This window comes from Ovis canadensis, chromosome 12 (assembly GCF_042477335.2).
Source record: "Ovis canadensis isolate MfBH-ARS-UI-01 breed Bighorn chromosome 12, ARS-UI_OviCan_v2, whole genome shotgun sequence".
Classification (NCBI taxonomy): Eukaryota; Metazoa; Chordata; class Mammalia; order Artiodactyla; family Bovidae; genus Ovis; species Ovis canadensis.
This window is the reverse complement of record NC_091256.1, coordinates 52,928,892-52,945,931: the sequence shown is the minus strand read 5'-3', so window position 1 is coordinate 52,945,931 and position 17,040 is coordinate 52,928,892. Positions and strand designations below refer to the sequence as shown.

General features: G+C 41.3%; 1 protein-coding gene across 2 annotated transcripts in view; it reads right to left on the bottom strand.

Annotated features, from left to right (window-relative positions):
* The window catches only part of MTOR (mechanistic target of rapamycin kinase), a 125,504-nt gene that overhangs the window by 88,698 nt on the left and 19,766 nt on the right, over positions 1-17,040 (bottom strand). For both annotated transcript variants that reach the window (XM_069544736.1, XM_069544737.1), the window contains exons 14-21: positions 16,912-17,034; positions 16,057-16,146; positions 15,840-15,932; positions 15,020-15,154; positions 14,664-14,793; positions 13,053-13,303; positions 3,237-3,323; positions 425-592 (exon numbers count right to left, since the gene is read on the bottom strand). In XM_069544736.1, the coding sequence (XP_069400837.1) occupies positions 425-592; positions 3,237-3,323; positions 13,053-13,303; positions 14,664-14,793; positions 15,020-15,154; positions 15,840-15,932; positions 16,057-16,146; positions 16,912-17,034 (1,077 nt within the window). The remainder of the gene's footprint in view (positions 1-424; positions 593-3,236; positions 3,324-13,052; positions 13,304-14,663; positions 14,794-15,019; positions 15,155-15,839; positions 15,933-16,056; positions 16,147-16,911; positions 17,035-17,040) is intronic.

Below are 17,040 nucleotides of genomic sequence, written 5' to 3'. Positions count from 1 at the left end.
TGGTAGGATAATTTCAAATTTGGGGGGTACTCTGAACAGACTTTAATAAGTGACTTGGAATTACATTCTCTTGGTAGCACAGTCTCCTCTCATATTGTTTTGCTTATATGCTACTTTTCTTTCTCTGCGCTTACTTCAGCTGTAAAGAATCAGTGGCTGGGTAATAGAGAAAACTGCTCTGCCATAAACGTTTGCCAAGATTATTCCATTAAAGGAGACAAAACATAAAGATAATCAAGAGAGGGTCAGAAACACTGTATAAGCTGCACACTGCACACTTCAGGTCCTAGAGTATTCCCTAGATTCCATCTTTCAGGCTGAGCACCACCCTGTCACTCAGAACAGGGTCTCGTCTCTTACATGACCAACTGGGGACTCTGAGAGACTCTGGAAACCTCTCCAGAGGACGCCCCAGGATACTTACCTTGATGGAGACGATGCGGCCTGAGCTATTGTCATGCATGAAGACACGAAGCATGTGTGGAATCAGCTGGGGCAGGTAGAGCTTAAATTCACCCCCGAGGGCTACCACAATCTGCTCAATGAGGAGAATGATTGTGCTCTGGATGGAGGTGTTCATGACCCAGAATTCCTAGGAAGGGGGAAGACAGAGGAGCAAAGTCAGGGGCCCTTCTGTTGACATAGGAACCAAGGAACTAAGATAGCTAAAAAGAAGCAGAAAGGCAGTGAGCATGGTCTGCCCCATGGAACCCTTCCCTGTCCTCCGCTCCCCAGGTCCTCCTATACCCCACATCACAGTGAACAGCTAAGCTGCATCTCCCTGAAAGCACCAGACTACTGTCACCCTCCGTGCTTTGCTCATGGTGCTCTCTGCTTAGATCCCACCTCTTGTTCAGCTAAGCCCCACCTCTTTCCAGACCTGGCTCAAGGCTCATTTCTACTCAGAAGCCTTTCCTGTCTCTTTCCATCATCCACTGTGGGTCCCTCTGCTCTCCTCTTTCCAGCACCTGCAACAATTTTTTTTTGCTATCCTCCCTCTATTCAACTGTAGGCTAGTTAAGGGCATGAAACCAGCTGATACATCTGTCTCCCTGAATCCAGCAGAGAGCCTGGTATATTCCGGCCACCCAAACCCATTTACAGAATGAATGGACCACCAGCTCTGCAGTGTCTAGGAGCTCGCTAGTTGTCCAGGGTGGTTCTGCTTTGGGTTCCACCTGGGCTCTGCCAGGGGGCAACTCTACTGTTAACAAGATTTCCTGCTCTTTCTAAATACAGACTTCGCTCAACAGCATCTCATACCTGCCCCAAACCATTTTCAGGCCAAGAGAGTGCCACAAAGAGTATTTTTCTACATTCATCCAATTATATCCCACATAAGTTACTAAAATGAAAACCTGGCCAACTGGCTCCAGATCCTGTCTTAGTACTACAAAGCAAATTGGTCCAATCTCTCACTCCAAGGAAAGCTGTCACTTCAAATCAATTCAGAAAGATAGCTGCCTAGTACTTTATTTAAAACCTCTAAAGCAGGAGACTTAACGATGGCAACATGTGCATATTAGTACTCTTGGTTGTTGCTAAGTCATGTCTGACTCTTTTGTGACCCCAAGGACTGGAGCCTACCAGGCTCTTCTGTCCGTGGGATTTCCCAGGCAAGAATACTGGAGTGAGCTGCCATTTCCTTCTCCAAGGGATCCTTTTGACCCAGAGATTAAACCCGAGTCTCCTGCTTGGCAGGTGGATTCTTTACCACTGAGCCTGTTGGGCTTCCATTTAAATCAGAGTTGAAGTCAATGAAAAAACAAAAAAGAGACAACTCCTTGGATGAAAGGCTTAAAAGAAGTCTAAGTGGCTCAGTGGGCCTGCCAATGAAAGAGATGTGGGTTCAATCACTGGGTCGGGAAGATCCCATGCAGAAGGAAATGGTAACCCACTCCAGTATTCTTGCCTGGGAAATCCCACAGAGGAGCCTGGCGGGCTGCAGTCCTTGGGGTCACAAAGTATCTGGCATGACTGAGCACGCATACACTACAACTACTACTCTCCCCTGGAGGACTACCGGGACTCCTCACAAGGGGTTTCCCCTACCTCAGAGAAGCCAGGCAGCCTCCCCAGGGATGGTGGCTGGATCACTGTTCACAAAGCCCAAGCTCTCCCTGGCTGGGGGGAGCTTACTAGAATGCCCTGGATTGAGAGCCAAGGCGAGAGCCCTGCTGCACGTTCTGTGACCTGAAGGGAGTGAGAGCTGGATCTGGCAGGTGTAAGGCTCCCTGCCCCAAACCCCTATGCCTTGGCCGTTAAGTCTTTTTTTGGGAAGCAAGTCACAGATTACTTCAGCTTTGACCCAAGAGCACACTGCTTCCTCCTGTGCCATTCCCCACTCCCCTAATTCCATCCGACAGGCTCTTCAGCCTCCTGCAGCTCTCACTTATTTATACATATGGGAGTTATTTGGTTCTAAGGACTCATTTTGGGGGAAGTTTCATTTTTGAAGCCAGTCATTTTGCTTTTAGTCCTGCTGCCTCCTTCAAGCCAACTACAAAGGGCTCGTGTAGAAGAACAAAAATGCCTGGAAGAAGCGTCTTCCAAATTTTTTAGGACACAGCCATCTCTGCAAAGCAACCTCCCCAGCAGAGACACTGAAATTATAAAGAACAGTAGGAAGCAGCCTCCCCCACTTCAAAACAGAAGATCGATACTACTGTCAATGGGGTGTCCTGTGCACCTGCTTAAAGCACATTATAACATCTGGGATACAAGCCCCCTCTCAGTTGTGACTGTAGTCAGAAGGCAGCAGTCAGGCGGTAGAAAGCAGCAGGGGAAAGCATCACCCTCCTCCTCAGAGTCTGACAGGAGTCTACCATATTTAATGGCCCCAGGAAGGCCCAATCCCCAGTCCTCTCTTAAGGCCATGGTTTTATAGGCAGTAAGGAAGAGGGCTTTTGTGGGAAGAGTGAAGCGCTGCTGTGATATTAAAGTGAAATTGCTCTGCTGTGTGTAAGGCAAGGAACTCAAGTCTATTTCTGGCAGAACAATTACTTCAGGATTTCTCCTCAGACCTTACACCTTGAACTCTTGTACCTGGGAGCCTGTAGCTATGGCCCCTCCACCCCTTCAGGATCCACTGGGATACCATGCTCCACTTTTCATCCTCAGGTTGTAACAGCTCTATGACGACCCATAAAAAACATGTCCATGTCATCCAAACCTGCTTCCAGATGCTCCCGGACACAAACCCCAAGGAACAGGCCAAAGCATTCATTTCTACTCACTCTCATGAGCGTGACTATCTCATCCATGTAAGGTCTGATGTGGCTCTTCACAAAGGACACCAACATTCCCAGCTGCTGGAACAAAAACTGAAACAGAGAGGAGGTCAGCAAGTTGGCACCACAAACGACGTGAAACTCCCAGGCCTACCCCAGGTCCACGTGAACCAATAAAGACAACCACGGAACTGGCTTCTAAACCACCCTATCTGCTGAGACTAAGCTTCAAAGAATGAAATTTAAAACCGTCGGCAGGAATGGTGGTGGGAGCTGAAACAACTGTCAGTGGCTTTACTCGCCAGGTGAGCCAGTTTCTGCTCAGCAGGGGCTTTAGGGCTAGACTAGCTGTTCTGAGTCATTTCTGTTACCTACTAGCTTCAAGACCTTCATTTAATTTCTCTGCACTCAGCCTCTTCAGTGGGAAAATGAGAGATAACAGTTCTTATCTCATAGGCCTGGTCTAAGAGTTAAATGTGCTGATACCTGGAGAGCACTAGAACAGGGACACAAATACTGTTAAAAGCCCAGCGAACATCATCTACTGGTGAAGGATTACTAAAAATGTAAAGAAGGACATGAAATTTTTAATTAACTATAAACATATCTTTTATTAATTTAATAATTAACTGTAAATGTATTATTTTGTTTATTTTGTCTTAATTCACTACCACTTACTTTCTAAAATAAATACATCTAACCATTATGGGCATTGTGACTCATTTGTAGTAATTAATTCAATTAATTAGGTCTTAATTAATTAGCTAATTGTGTCTCTAAGACACTGTAAACCAAAACAGCAAGCAAATTGAGGGAGGGATGGGATAAGGAGATTCTATTTAGGCTGGTATCTTGTCACTGTCAAGAGACGCCATTCATGAAATAAAGTTAGGAGTAAAGACAGCTTTGGTAAGAAATCCCAACTCTTTCCAGGTTTAAGATGTCTTCAAGGCATAGTTTTTATTTTGTTTTGATCCTCAGATAGTGCTCCATGTCAATATCAGGTAGCAAACCCATGCCCCCAAGTTTTATAGCTCTTTGCCTTTGCTGCCCTCCACTAACAAGGATAAATTCATACGTATATATTTCCACCCTTATCCATGTTTAAAAACTTGGGTAAGTTTTAAAAATAAAGTGCTTCAAATAGTGAGTAATGGGCCTACAGAACTCAATACCTAAAGAAGTGAGATTGACAGGCCTCTTCAATTATAGGACTGGGCTCAGAGAGAGTATGGACTAATTTGCCAAGTTCACCAACACCAGTGGATTCTAAGGGGGTTAGAACCTGGTTCCACCTGGGACACAGGCTTAACTCAGTGGAACCATCCCTTCCTAACTCCTGGGCACCTTCTCACAGAACCGCTGCTGACAGTTTCTATGAAATGGCCCCCACAGTACATTACAGAGATCAAGGGACAAGAGGCTCTAAAATACTATGGTTCTTGAGTTAAATTTGTGTGATGCGCAACATAAGAGGAGGTAGAAAGTCTAAGCTGGAGGAAAAGCAGGGCACAGCAGATGGCAGGGAGGTCAGGGGAAACCTTGAGACAAAAGCATTCTGATCGTGCTGTCGTTTCCCACGAGGTGTCCAGCAGCAGCCTCCCCAGTGGCTGATTCACAGGATATACACAGGCAGGTACATCAGACCCAGGCAGGGAGCCCAAGCAGTCACCTTATTTCTTCTCTCTTAGATTCTTTCACAAGCTTTTTTCTCTTTTTCCGCCTGAATATTAGTATTTTAAAAGAACACATAGTTTTGGTCTTTAAAATACTTTGCTGGTGGCTCAGATGGTACAGAGTTCACCTGCCATGCAGGAGACCCAGGTTCAATTCCTGGGTCGGGAAGATCCCCTGGAGAAGGGAATGGCAATCCACTCCAGTATCCTTGCCTAGCGAATATGCGGACAGAGGAGCCTGGTGAGCTGCAGTCCATGGGGTCACAAAGAGTTGGACACGACTGAATGACTACCACTTTCACTTGGGAGATGCCCTCCCAGGTCCCCTTGCTATGAAAAGCCTAAAAATAATGCATAAAAGATGACAAACACTGCTGGTAGATTATCTAAACTGAAACCTTTCACATAAAGCCAAACCTTCAAACAGTCACAAATTAAGAAAAATGGTAAAGCCCTCCACCCCCCAATCTGTCCACTGGCAAAAGGAGACAAATAATCTGTCAGTCTAGACGTGAGGTTGAGATAGAAGAAAAAGTCTTCCTAAAAGTGTGTAATTTCAGGTCACACTCACACAATGAGTTTACAGGGTAACTTTTAACTACCTGTGTGGCTTGAGAAACTCTAAGCCAAGAATCTAACTTCAGTTCTCCTGGACCACGTGGCAGAAGCAAATGCAAACCCTCGCGGGAGAGATGCAAATTCACAGCATATATTCCAGTATTACTGCTCAGGGGGAGCCCAGCTGAATATGATGCATGATCCAAAATTGTAAAACATACAAGGACAGACTCACAGGCTTACTGCCAGCATGACTTGGCAACAGCAATAAACAACAGAATTAGACCCATCGAAAATCCTATATATACTGGAATTCAGTTCAATTCAGTCACTCGGTCGTGTCTGACTCTTTGCCACCCCATGGACTGCAGCACTCCAGGCTTCTCTGGAATTAGTGGACAGAGAATATAAAACAAACTTGCTTCAAATGCTTAAAGGAACAAGAATGAGAATTTTAAAAAATGAGTCAGGAACACGCCTATAAAAATATTAGGCATGTTTGAAAGAACCCAGGATGACTTTAGAAATTATAAAATGTAGTAGGAACTAAAAACTCAATGACAGACCAAAGACATGGTTAAAGAATCAATAAACAGAAAATGGATGTGAAGACACATTCGGAATGCATCTCTGAGACAGAAAGGTGAACTACACGATAAGAAACTAAGAGACATTAAGGAGAAAGTAAGAAGCCCCACATGTTGAATCAAATTCTGGAAGGAAAAATAGAAGTATGGAATCTTCATATTCAGAGAGTCCACAAATCCCCAACAAGGTAAAAAAGAGAAATGCAAATGCAGATTTGCAGTCCTGAAACCTCAGGACAACAAAAACAATGAGAAGATCCAAAACAACCCCAGAGGAAAGGGAGACTAAATACAAAGGAATGATGATTTTTCAAGACCAACAAAAGAAGTCAGAAAACAGTGGGATAACATCTACAGCTGAAGGAGAACTCAGAATCTTATTTTCAGCTAAAAAAAGGTTTTAAAAGAGGGTGAAATAAAGATTTTTTATCAGATAAACAAAACCAGCATTTATTTCAATGGATGCTCAGAAAAGGTATCTGCCTTAGACAGAATGAAAATGACCCTAGGAGGAAGCTCTGAGATGGGAAAAGAAATGAAGTGGCAAATGTGGATAAATATAAACAAATATTGTTTGCATAAAATAATATAATACTGTTTAGTTTGGTGTTAAAAAAAGTGATACTACATAAGAGCAAAGGGAGGTACTTTGAGCAGTCAACCCAAGTTCTGTATATTGTTCAGTGAAAAGGATAGACATAATGATTAATTTTAGACTTTGTTAAATAAGATATGCGAGTCAAAATTTTTTTATGGGTGAAAAAAATAAATTTGGACCCATTTCTCAAGGGACATATACCAAAGAGCTCAAAGATCTAAATGTAAAAAGTGAAGCCATTTAAGTATTGATACAAGAAGATACATTGAAAACAATGTATACAGAAAGCTTTTCATTGTGGGATTATTTCAAATACAAAAGACTGGAAAAAATACAAACAGTCATCGGCAGGGACTGGTCAAATAGCTATGGTATGTTCACACAATGAAGTCCCGTGCGTCTCTAAAGGAATGAAGGCGTTTCTCAATACACTGCTATGGTGTGAACTCCAGGATACGCTGTTGTGAAAGTGGGAAAAAAGCAAAGTTCCAAAGGTTTATATTATGTTACCTTCTGAGGAAAGGAGGTAGCGGACAAATATTTTCTCATATTTTCAATAATAAACAGTGAAAATGTAAAATTTAAAAACTGGAAAAGCTAGTTACCTTAGGGGGAAGCGTAGTAGGAAAAATTATAGCACCCCAAAGACGTCCAAGTCCTAATTCCTAGACCTGTGAATAAACTACCTTACATGACAAGAGGGGCTTTGGAGGATGTGATTAGGGGGTCAGGACCCCAAGATACAGAGATTATCAGGGTGGGCCCAACCTAACTACAAGAGTCCTTAAAGGCAGAGAGCCTTTAGCAGTTATGTTCAGAGGGAAATATTTGAGGGCAAAAAGAGAGACAAAGAGATACAGTGTTGCTGACTTTGAAGAAGCAAGGAGGCAGCCAAAGAAGGAAGGCAGCCTCTACAAGCCAGAAAAGGCAAGGAAAGGGTTCCCTCTAGAGCCTCCAGGAAGGAACACAGCCATAAGTGCACCCTGATTGCAGTTCAGTATGATTGATGTCAGACTTATGAACTAAAGACCTGTGAGACAATCAATCTGTGTTATTTCAATATGCTAAGTTGGTGGTGACTTGCTACAGCAACTGTGAATGACAGAGGAAAAAAGAAACAAGGTATGAGAAGCTAGTCTTTGCTGAATATATCAATCTCTTGTCTTATAGTTTTGACTTTGCAATTCTGCTAATGTCTTACAAAACTAGAACGAAAGTTGACTTAGAAAAACTCACATGAAATCTCTAAAAATTGAAAGGAAATAGCAATAAATGAATTTAACTATAAAGTTGGTTTCACATCACTCAAAGGATTATTTCAAGTGACTCTGAACAAAGTATTTTGGTATAAATTCCCAACAGGACACATCTTCAGAACAAAAACAAATTGCAAAAAACCTTGACCTGCACTCAGTAATCATAGTTAATGCTTGGTCATTTACTGTTTATATGTATACAAAATACATACATTCTGCAATATAAAACAAGTAACTTACAGAGATTTCAGAACAAACAAATCAAGATTTTCAGTGTAACAGGAAAGAAATACAAGTATAAAGTCAAAGTAAAAAACAACTCTTTAATCTTAAATTTGAATTTGAAATATCAGTATTAAGGTATGCATTATTTTTCCTTTTTAAAAACTATATATTTCTAGTTCTGTTCACTGAGAAGGCATAGAAACAATGACACAGCAGCAGCAAAGAGCATCCTAGCATACAAACTGCTGTCTCTATGTTTCATCTCTTACTTGAAGAAACCACAGCTCCTTGCAAGTGGCTATGCCCAGGCTGGAGTGTAAGTCTGAAGTATCTTTTTTTTTGCCAGAAAGAAAGTGATCAAAGACTAAGATCACTGGACAGTTTAAAAAGAACACAAAGCCAGGTAGATTGAAATAATTAGATCATGAAAAGAAGACTGTCTTCAATACATAAATCCATGCATTGGCAGTGATATTCCAAAAAATGTCAGGGGGTCAAGGGGGTTGCCTGGGTCACCTTTTGAGAGGTTGTCAGGGACCTGATTCATTATTCTGAAAAAGTGATAAAAGGAAAGAATCCTGCGTCTGTTCCATCCTTCCTGAATGAACTATCCTTTAAATTGACTAAACTGTTGATGACATAAAGTTTTTTATAGATGATTTCTAACTAATAAACCCAGAAGGAATAACAGGAAATCACCACTTTGCAACTGCTGTTCAAAAACAGTTCTAGGAAACAATAATCAATAAATACTAAAGTGATTGAGATAAAGGCGGATGAAGAATGCACAATCACACCACTTGAATCCTCTGGTGAACCTGCACATCACTAGAAGTGAATCATTTAGAAAACACCTGTTTACTAAATGCCCAAATACGAAGTATATGGTACCACCTATAAAGTATTTCTTGCCGAAAGAATAAAACCTGAAAATAATGAATCCTCTGAATCTAACTGGTCTACAAGAAAAATTAAAAGACATCTTGACAATACAAGCAGACAAATCCAGAATGGAAAATTCTATAGGACAAATGACCTGGTTTCTTCCACAAATACATGGAATGAAAAGCAAAAAAGTGACAGGAAAAGGAGATGATACAGAAAGAGAATTAGATATATCAGCCAAGTGCCATATTATTTGGATTCAGATTTGAATAAGGCAAATGTGAAGAGAAAATTTTAAGACAAACAAGGATATCCGAAGAAGGACTGGTATTAGATTACATTAAAGAATTGTAGGTGTTGTAATTGTGGTTATACAGAGAGGAGAGAACTGAATGGTGAAATATTATTTTATCTGGAATTTGCTTTAAAAAAATGCAAAATGCCCCAGAAAAAAACGGTGTGTGAATGTGTGTGTGTGTCTCTAGGGTGGGAGGGGGGAAGGTAATAAGATGAAACCAAATTGATAAGATACTTATAACTGTTGATGAGTATGAGAATTTAATATAAGTTGTCTACTTTTTGTTTATGGTTAAAACATTCCACTACAACATAGAGGGCAAGAGATAAAAAAATGAAAGCTCAATCAAGCCCCAAAAAGAAAAGAAAGAATATACACAAGATAGGACAAAAATAACGCACTATGTAAGATGGTGGGTATCAACCTAAATTTATCAGCGATCACAATAAATGTAACTGGACTGAATGTACTACTTGAAAGACAAAGATTTTCAAATAGATTAAAAAGTTAATCTAGCCATATTATTATATATATTATTATGAAATACCAACTTGAAGCAAAAAGTCACAAGACAGTCGAAAGTAAAAAGAAAAGACACGCATCTCCAAAAAAAGCTGGTATAACTAAATTAACATTAGGCAAAACAAATCTCAAGGTATTATCAAAGACAAAAAGGGTCTGTAAAATGTTAAAAGATTCAGCTCACCAGGAAGATGTGATGATTTAAAATGTGTATGCACCTAATAATATAATCCCCAAATTAACTACACTATGAGAAATTTATAACTCTATCCTTGTAAAAGAGAATTTTTATCTCACTTCTCTCAGTACTTGACAGATTAAGCAAACAAATATTAATAATGATATAAAAGATTCAAATACAAGTTCAAATCTAATAACATATGTAAAATCTTGTGCCTAACATTAGCAAATACACCCTATTCCCAAGTGCAAAGGAAATGTTTGCTGAAAACAATCAAGCATTAGATGATTAAGGCAGTTTCAGCACACATCAAAGAATCATAAACCCAAAGCAATTGAGTTAGAAATTGATATCCAAGGAAGAAATTTAAAATCCTACATTTGCAAATTAAAATACCCATTTCTAACTAACTTGATGATAAAAGAAGTCATAACAAAGATTAGAAAATACTTACTTCTGAACAGTACTGAAAACACATTATTTAGCAACAAAAAAGGAATGAACAATCTGAACAACATAGATGAATCTCAAAAGTGAAAGAAGCCAAACACAAAAACACCGTGTATGCTTCTAATTCTATGAAATGTTCAGAAAAGGCAAATCTACAGAGACAGAAAGTAGGTAAATGGTTGCCTAGGGTTGAGATAGGAATGGAAAATGACTGCAAATGGTTAGGAGGTTTCTCTCTGGGATTATGAGAATTTTCTAAAATTGGATTGTAGTGATGTTGCAACGCTGTAAATATACTAAAAATCAATGGATTTTACATGTAAGAAGGATATAAGAAGGATAAATTTTTATGGCATGTAAGTTTCACCTCAATAAAGTTTTTGAATGCAGCAGCTACATTTAATTTACAAATTAAAATACCACTTTTAATTTAACTTGGAATTAAATTTACAGCCTTAACAGATTACATTTAGACAAGGAGAAAGATCAACCATCAAGAAGCTAATATCTAATAATTCTTTTTTAAAGCAGAAATAAGAAAATAGGAGGAAAGTAATAGTAAAGAGCAGATTAATGAAATAGAAACAAAGATATAAGAGAGAAGAGAAACATGGGACTTCCCTGATGGTCTAGTGGCTAATACTCCCAACGCAGGGGGCGCAGGTCTGATCCTCGGTCAGGGAACTAGATCCCACATGACACAATTAAGAGTTCCCATGTTGCAACTAGATCCCTCATGCTGAAACTAAGATCCAGGGCAGCCAAAAAATAATACACATAAATTTTAAATTTTTTTAAAAAGAAGAGAAACAAAAGCAAAAATTGGTTCTTTGAAAAAGAAAAATACTATGACAAACCTCTACCAAGAAATTAAAATATAAAATAGTGAACAACTTCATACAATAGATTTTATTATTCAGATAAAACAAATACTGTCTTAGAAAAATGTGACTCAAATTGTCTTAAGAAGAAACAGAAAAGCTAAACAGATCTTTGAAACTGTGGTTAAAAAAAATTATAGGTCAATTCCTCTCAGGAACACAGATGTAAAAATTCTAAATTACATATTAGATAGGAAATCAATGTATTAAAAAATATAACCAAGGTGATTTTGACACAAGACATCAAGGGTATTTTAGCATTAAAACACGTATCAGTGTAATTCAACATATTAAAATATTGAAAGAAAAAAATCAAATGATTATCACAAGATTAAAAAAAAAGCATTTAATAAAGCTAATACCTATTCATGATAGAAACTCTTTAGCAAATAATACCATAAAGGAATATTCATAACCTTTAAAAAGCTACCTATCAAAAACCTACAGCAAACATTATGTTTATTGATGAAATTTTAACTGCAGTCCCATTACATCAGGAACAAGATTAAAGGTTTCCTGTATTACAGTCTACTCAACACTATAGTGAAGGTCCTAAGAATGAAGTAAAGAAAAGTAACAACAGCTTTACAGACTAAAACAAAAAAGGCAAAACTGCTTTTTATTTTCTGTAGACTCTATGATTATCTAGAGTGAAAACCTGGGAAAATATACAGGTAACTTATTAGAATTAGTAAGAAATCAATGAGGTTGATTATGTAAAAATAAACTGCACTTGTACACTCCAGGAGCAAAGTTAAAAAATACATTTTCTAAAAAACACACTCTCTCTTCTGAATGTACATCAAGTTGACCATATGATCAGAGAAGGAAAAATAATTACTTCCAATATTTTTTAAAGGCAGTACTCTGACTGTATACCCTTGTGGAATATATTCGAAGAACAGTAGGAACTGCAAAGCCACCTTGAACTGTATTCAGTAGGTTTGCTGTAGGTAGTGGTACAGGTATGGTAATCACAGAACCACGGTGAGGGCTCTATGGTTTAGAGAAAGAAAAAGACCGAGAGAGGAAGGGGAAGGGAAAGGGGAAAATTATTCTTTACAGAAAAATGCCAGCTATTAGAAGCAGAAGGAATAAAAGAACTAAAGTCATTACTTTACAAACAGCATGATAACTGATTTCAGCAAGGATCCTCAATGGAGGCTAAAATCACTGGGTGAAAGGTAGCTGGGGAAGAGGACAGTCACATAGTTTCCAAGTTATCACCCCACATGCTACTGATGACTGAGGGAAACAGGTAACTTTACATGGAGAGATCTGATAGACACCAACCTTACCACAAGCTCAAACTTAGGACCAACAATAACAGGACAAACCGACATTACCAAATCCAATAAGAAGTATTGTAACTGCACCTCTGGAGTATTCCCACAAGCGTGTGACTTAAATCTAGTCATGAAGAAGAAATCAGAAATCCACTGTGGGATGTTCCATCAGATTACTGGACTGAACATGAGATTACTGAGAATAACAATGCTGTTCCGTCCCACCAGCCACTCATCTTTTAGCCATCCTGAATGGTATGACAGGAAGCTGGGCTGAGCTGATGAATCCTGCACACCTAGGTGTCAGAAGCTCAGGGAAGTAACGGCAAGCAGAGTACATAAGGAAGCCAAGGCACAGATGGACCTTCCACACAGGCACTGGGCAGGGAGGAGCAAGGGCCAGGGGTTTAGGCACTTACTTCCCGGATGGCCCCGTCACAAACCCGAATGACATTCAGGAATGTGGGCATGACCTGGGGCAGGAACTGCACGCACTTGAGCCCCAGGGACTTGAAGATGAAGGTGATGGCCTGGACGACCATGGTGTGGTGGTGAGAGAGGGACTGGTCTCGGAAGATGCGCATCAGGGCCACCATGGACACGGCCGGGTAGAACTCGTCTAGAGGCAGGTTCCCCATGTTGACCAGCATCTCGCTGGTGCTGTAGTCAGCTAGGACCAAACAGCAATGAGGGTCATGAGCTACACGCGACTCTCACTGTGGACAAACCATGGTTAACAACAAACAAAAACCCTCCAGACACTCATTAGCATTCGCGTCTCTCTCCCTGCCACATTCTAACAGCACTGGGAATACAGGGTATATTAGGAACCAATGAATAGGCTCTCACCATGAAGGACACACAGTTTTTGGCTTGTCTGTTATCTAAACTATGAAAGCCTAAAACAGTACATGATGGGTTTGCTTTAAATTGCTGTGTTTAATTTAGCTTCTTATCATTCCAGTTCACAACTTTGTAGCTGAAACCATCAATAAAAATAATTACTTCCCCAAGTGAAAGTAAGGGGGATTAAATTAGGCAAACATCTGTTCAGCAGTTGCTTGGTCCCCCTGGGGAATTGAGACAAGTTAGCAACAAATGCTACCTGACTTGAACAACAAGGATCTCTAGGACTGGGGGTGGAAGAGGGTATGGAGGGTGGGGGAAGGGGTGTTTAGCAGCACAGTAAGGACACTGAGAAACAGAACATCCAAGAGACTGGATGACACAGTGCTGAGGGTAGAGGAACACCTGGAGGACATGGCTCGGGCTCTGCTTGACAGCCGGGGGTCTGACAGGGCACCGTCACAGGCACACTTCTCTTAACATACAGAACGCACTGGAAGCAGAAGGAGCCCATCCACAGAGTTCATAAACAAATTAGTTTCTTTACTTATTTATTTATTTAATTTTGCTGAACTGGACGGGTAAGCCACTGCTGAACTTTCCTACTTTCAGATAAGTCTGCCTGATGGAGACAGTGGGTTAAGTCTAAAAAACTTGCCAGCATCCCCAGGCCCTACCCAATCTCTCAGGCTATTTATCTAAAGGCAGAGAACTCCAGGGCCAGACCACTTGATGGAAAAAGAACCGTGGATTTGGGTTGCTACCTGCTTTTCTATGCCCTCTGAGCCTTGCATCAGATTTCCCTATCAATTAAAATTGGGAGAATCAGTTCTACCCTCTTCCTCCTTGGGTGCCATGGGAAGAGAAAACATCAAACAGGCACTAAGAATGACAGATGAACAAAGGTGATGGGGTAATAATTCACCTCTTTCTCATCGGCACAAAAAGTGAGCACATAGTCTGTTAACCCTTAACAAAAAACGTAGGCAAACAGGGAGACTCTAGACACAGCGCCCTTCCTATGATTCAAGAGGAAACTACTGACGTTCCATTCAAAAGTCACCAAGTGAACCAGTGAGGGATCATTTCATAGTTATCCAGCACCAGGCTCTTTCTAAACACGGCCAGTGAGGGCTTTGTGAGGCAAGCACTTGGCAAGCCACTCACGGGTCCCCTCAACTTACAAGAATCTTGACTTGACTTGGACTCTGACAGGCTGACGGCAGAAGCATCCCGGGACTGGTCGATCATGCCAATGTTCACTTTGTGCTTGTAGGGATCCAGTGCCCCTAGAAGCCCCAACACACGGATAGCCTGCGTGGGAAAGGGGCGGGAGAAAAGGAAAACATTCATCACAGCACCTGACTACAACAAAACAGCGCTCACGGACACTCCTCTCCCATTCCCAGCTACAGGGACAAAACGGAAAGGGACAGGAAGTCTCATCAACACCACTGGAGCATGTTAATGCCGCAAACATCTCCCGCTCTCTCCATTCTCCCAGCAAGTCTGTAAAGACTAAATCTGACAAGCTTCCTACCTCCCGCCGTGTACCCTGGTTCTGCTCAGTCTTCAGAAAGTTCAGCAGCACCTCCAGCAACGTGGGGTACTTCCTGTAGGGCTCGACCACGTAGCCGGTGCTGGCCACCAACTGCCCCAGGGTCCACAGAGCCACCTGGACAGGAAAACGGTCACATGACTCATACAGCCAGTAAGAGAGAAAAGAAAACATACTTCGTACTCTTTGTTAAATGGTTGTAACAAAGAGTTAAAGGCTATTATAAGAAAAGAATTTCCAGTGAAGACATTAAACATAAACACAAATCCCGAGAGCTGGGACGTAAAAAAAGGCTACAAACCAATACGACCGTTACTGGATCAAAGCTAAAGAGCAGTCCTGCCTTTCTCAAAGGAAGTACATAGTTCTTCTCACCATGGATGATTGACAGGAGAAGTCTGACCCAAAAGGAAATTAAGGTTGGTCTTACTTGTAGTCTAGGCACCTAATGATCTCAATGACCAAAGAGAAACTAGGTCTGGGGAGGGTGTGCTGGAGCTCTGTTGGCCTCTACAGCCAGAGGCCAAGGCACTCTTTTTCTTTTTAGGGGGCCGGAGCTCTGACGGATGATCTGTAATTTTTTTTTTGTCTAGAGGAAACGGAACCGGTCAGCTCTAACACTGACAGCAACTCTGGGTCAGGATGACAGCTAATTCGGTTCCAAGTTTTTCTTCTTTTTACTAAGTCAACAAATGTTTCCGAGTACCCACTATGTGCTAGCCATTGTTTGGGGACACTAAGGTGACAGAGGTCCCTGGCCTCATGGGCCTGTCCTGTTCAAAGAGGAAGTAGTGTTACTCACCTGCCTTTTGGCCAACAGAGAGGAGTCTTGGAGCATGTCCATGATGATAATAAAAAGTTCATCAACCCATTTCCTCATTTCGAGGCCACTAACCTACAAAATGAAAAAGGAGGTGGCAGACAGCATTAGAAATGATGGCATTAAGAAGTATTTTGACCTCATCAGAGGTATAATCACATTCTTCCCATCCTACGGAAAAAAACAGTTGTCACCTTACCTGAGCCAACTCTCCTATTGTAGCCAAGACATTATTGATCACACCTGGGTTTGGATCAGGGTCTGGATCTTTCAGTTTCAAAATTAAAGCCTATGGAAGAAGGTACAAGAAAATGAATGCTGGTGAGAGCTGACTAGGAAACTTCTTTTCACATAAGTAAAGTTCACCCCAGAGACCATCTCAGACACAGATAAATTACTTCTCCAGCTTTATGAATCCAGGGTTCCTCTGGAATGTAAATTCTCCTTTCTCCATACTGTACACAAGTCTGACGTAGGCGGGGGGCTAGGAAGTGCCATCATTTACAAATGTTTCCCATGCCTTTTCTAAACTGCATCTGTGTGACCATGCACCCAGATTGACATAGGTTGTGACACACTTCACATGACTCAACATATTCAGATTTGAAGGTTGTCTCAGATAAATATATATTTTCACCTGTGTCCTGTGGCATATAGGATCTTAGTTCCCTGGCCAGGGCCTGAACCTGTACCTCCTGGATCGGGAGTGCAGAGTCTTAGCCACTGGACCACCAGGGAAGTCCCACTGCCTCAGATTTTAAAGCTCACTTATTTCTTCGCTTTGGGGGAGCTACTTTATGCTGCTATTTTCTCCTCTCCAAGCACATTTGATAATTGATGATGTGCTTAAAACACCACATCAGGAGGGGAGCGCTTTCCTGCAACTGGTGCAATTCTTGGTATTCTTGAGCTGCAGGTGCTTGATGGGGCTCTTGTCCCTGAGTGTGGGACCAAAGAAATGATCTACTTTGTTCAGTGTACCAGTGAACAATGAAACACTCCCTTTGTCCCAAGACGGCCTGGAGAGAGAGTACCTGTCTCTGTGGCAGATTACCTTCAGAATAGGCTCCATGTAGGGGCGGATGAGTCGCGGTGCGTTGGAGACCAGGTGGCCCAGCATGCGGGCACTCTGCTCCTTGATTCTTCCAATGCCGCTGTGCTCCAGCTCTGTCAAAATCTGTAG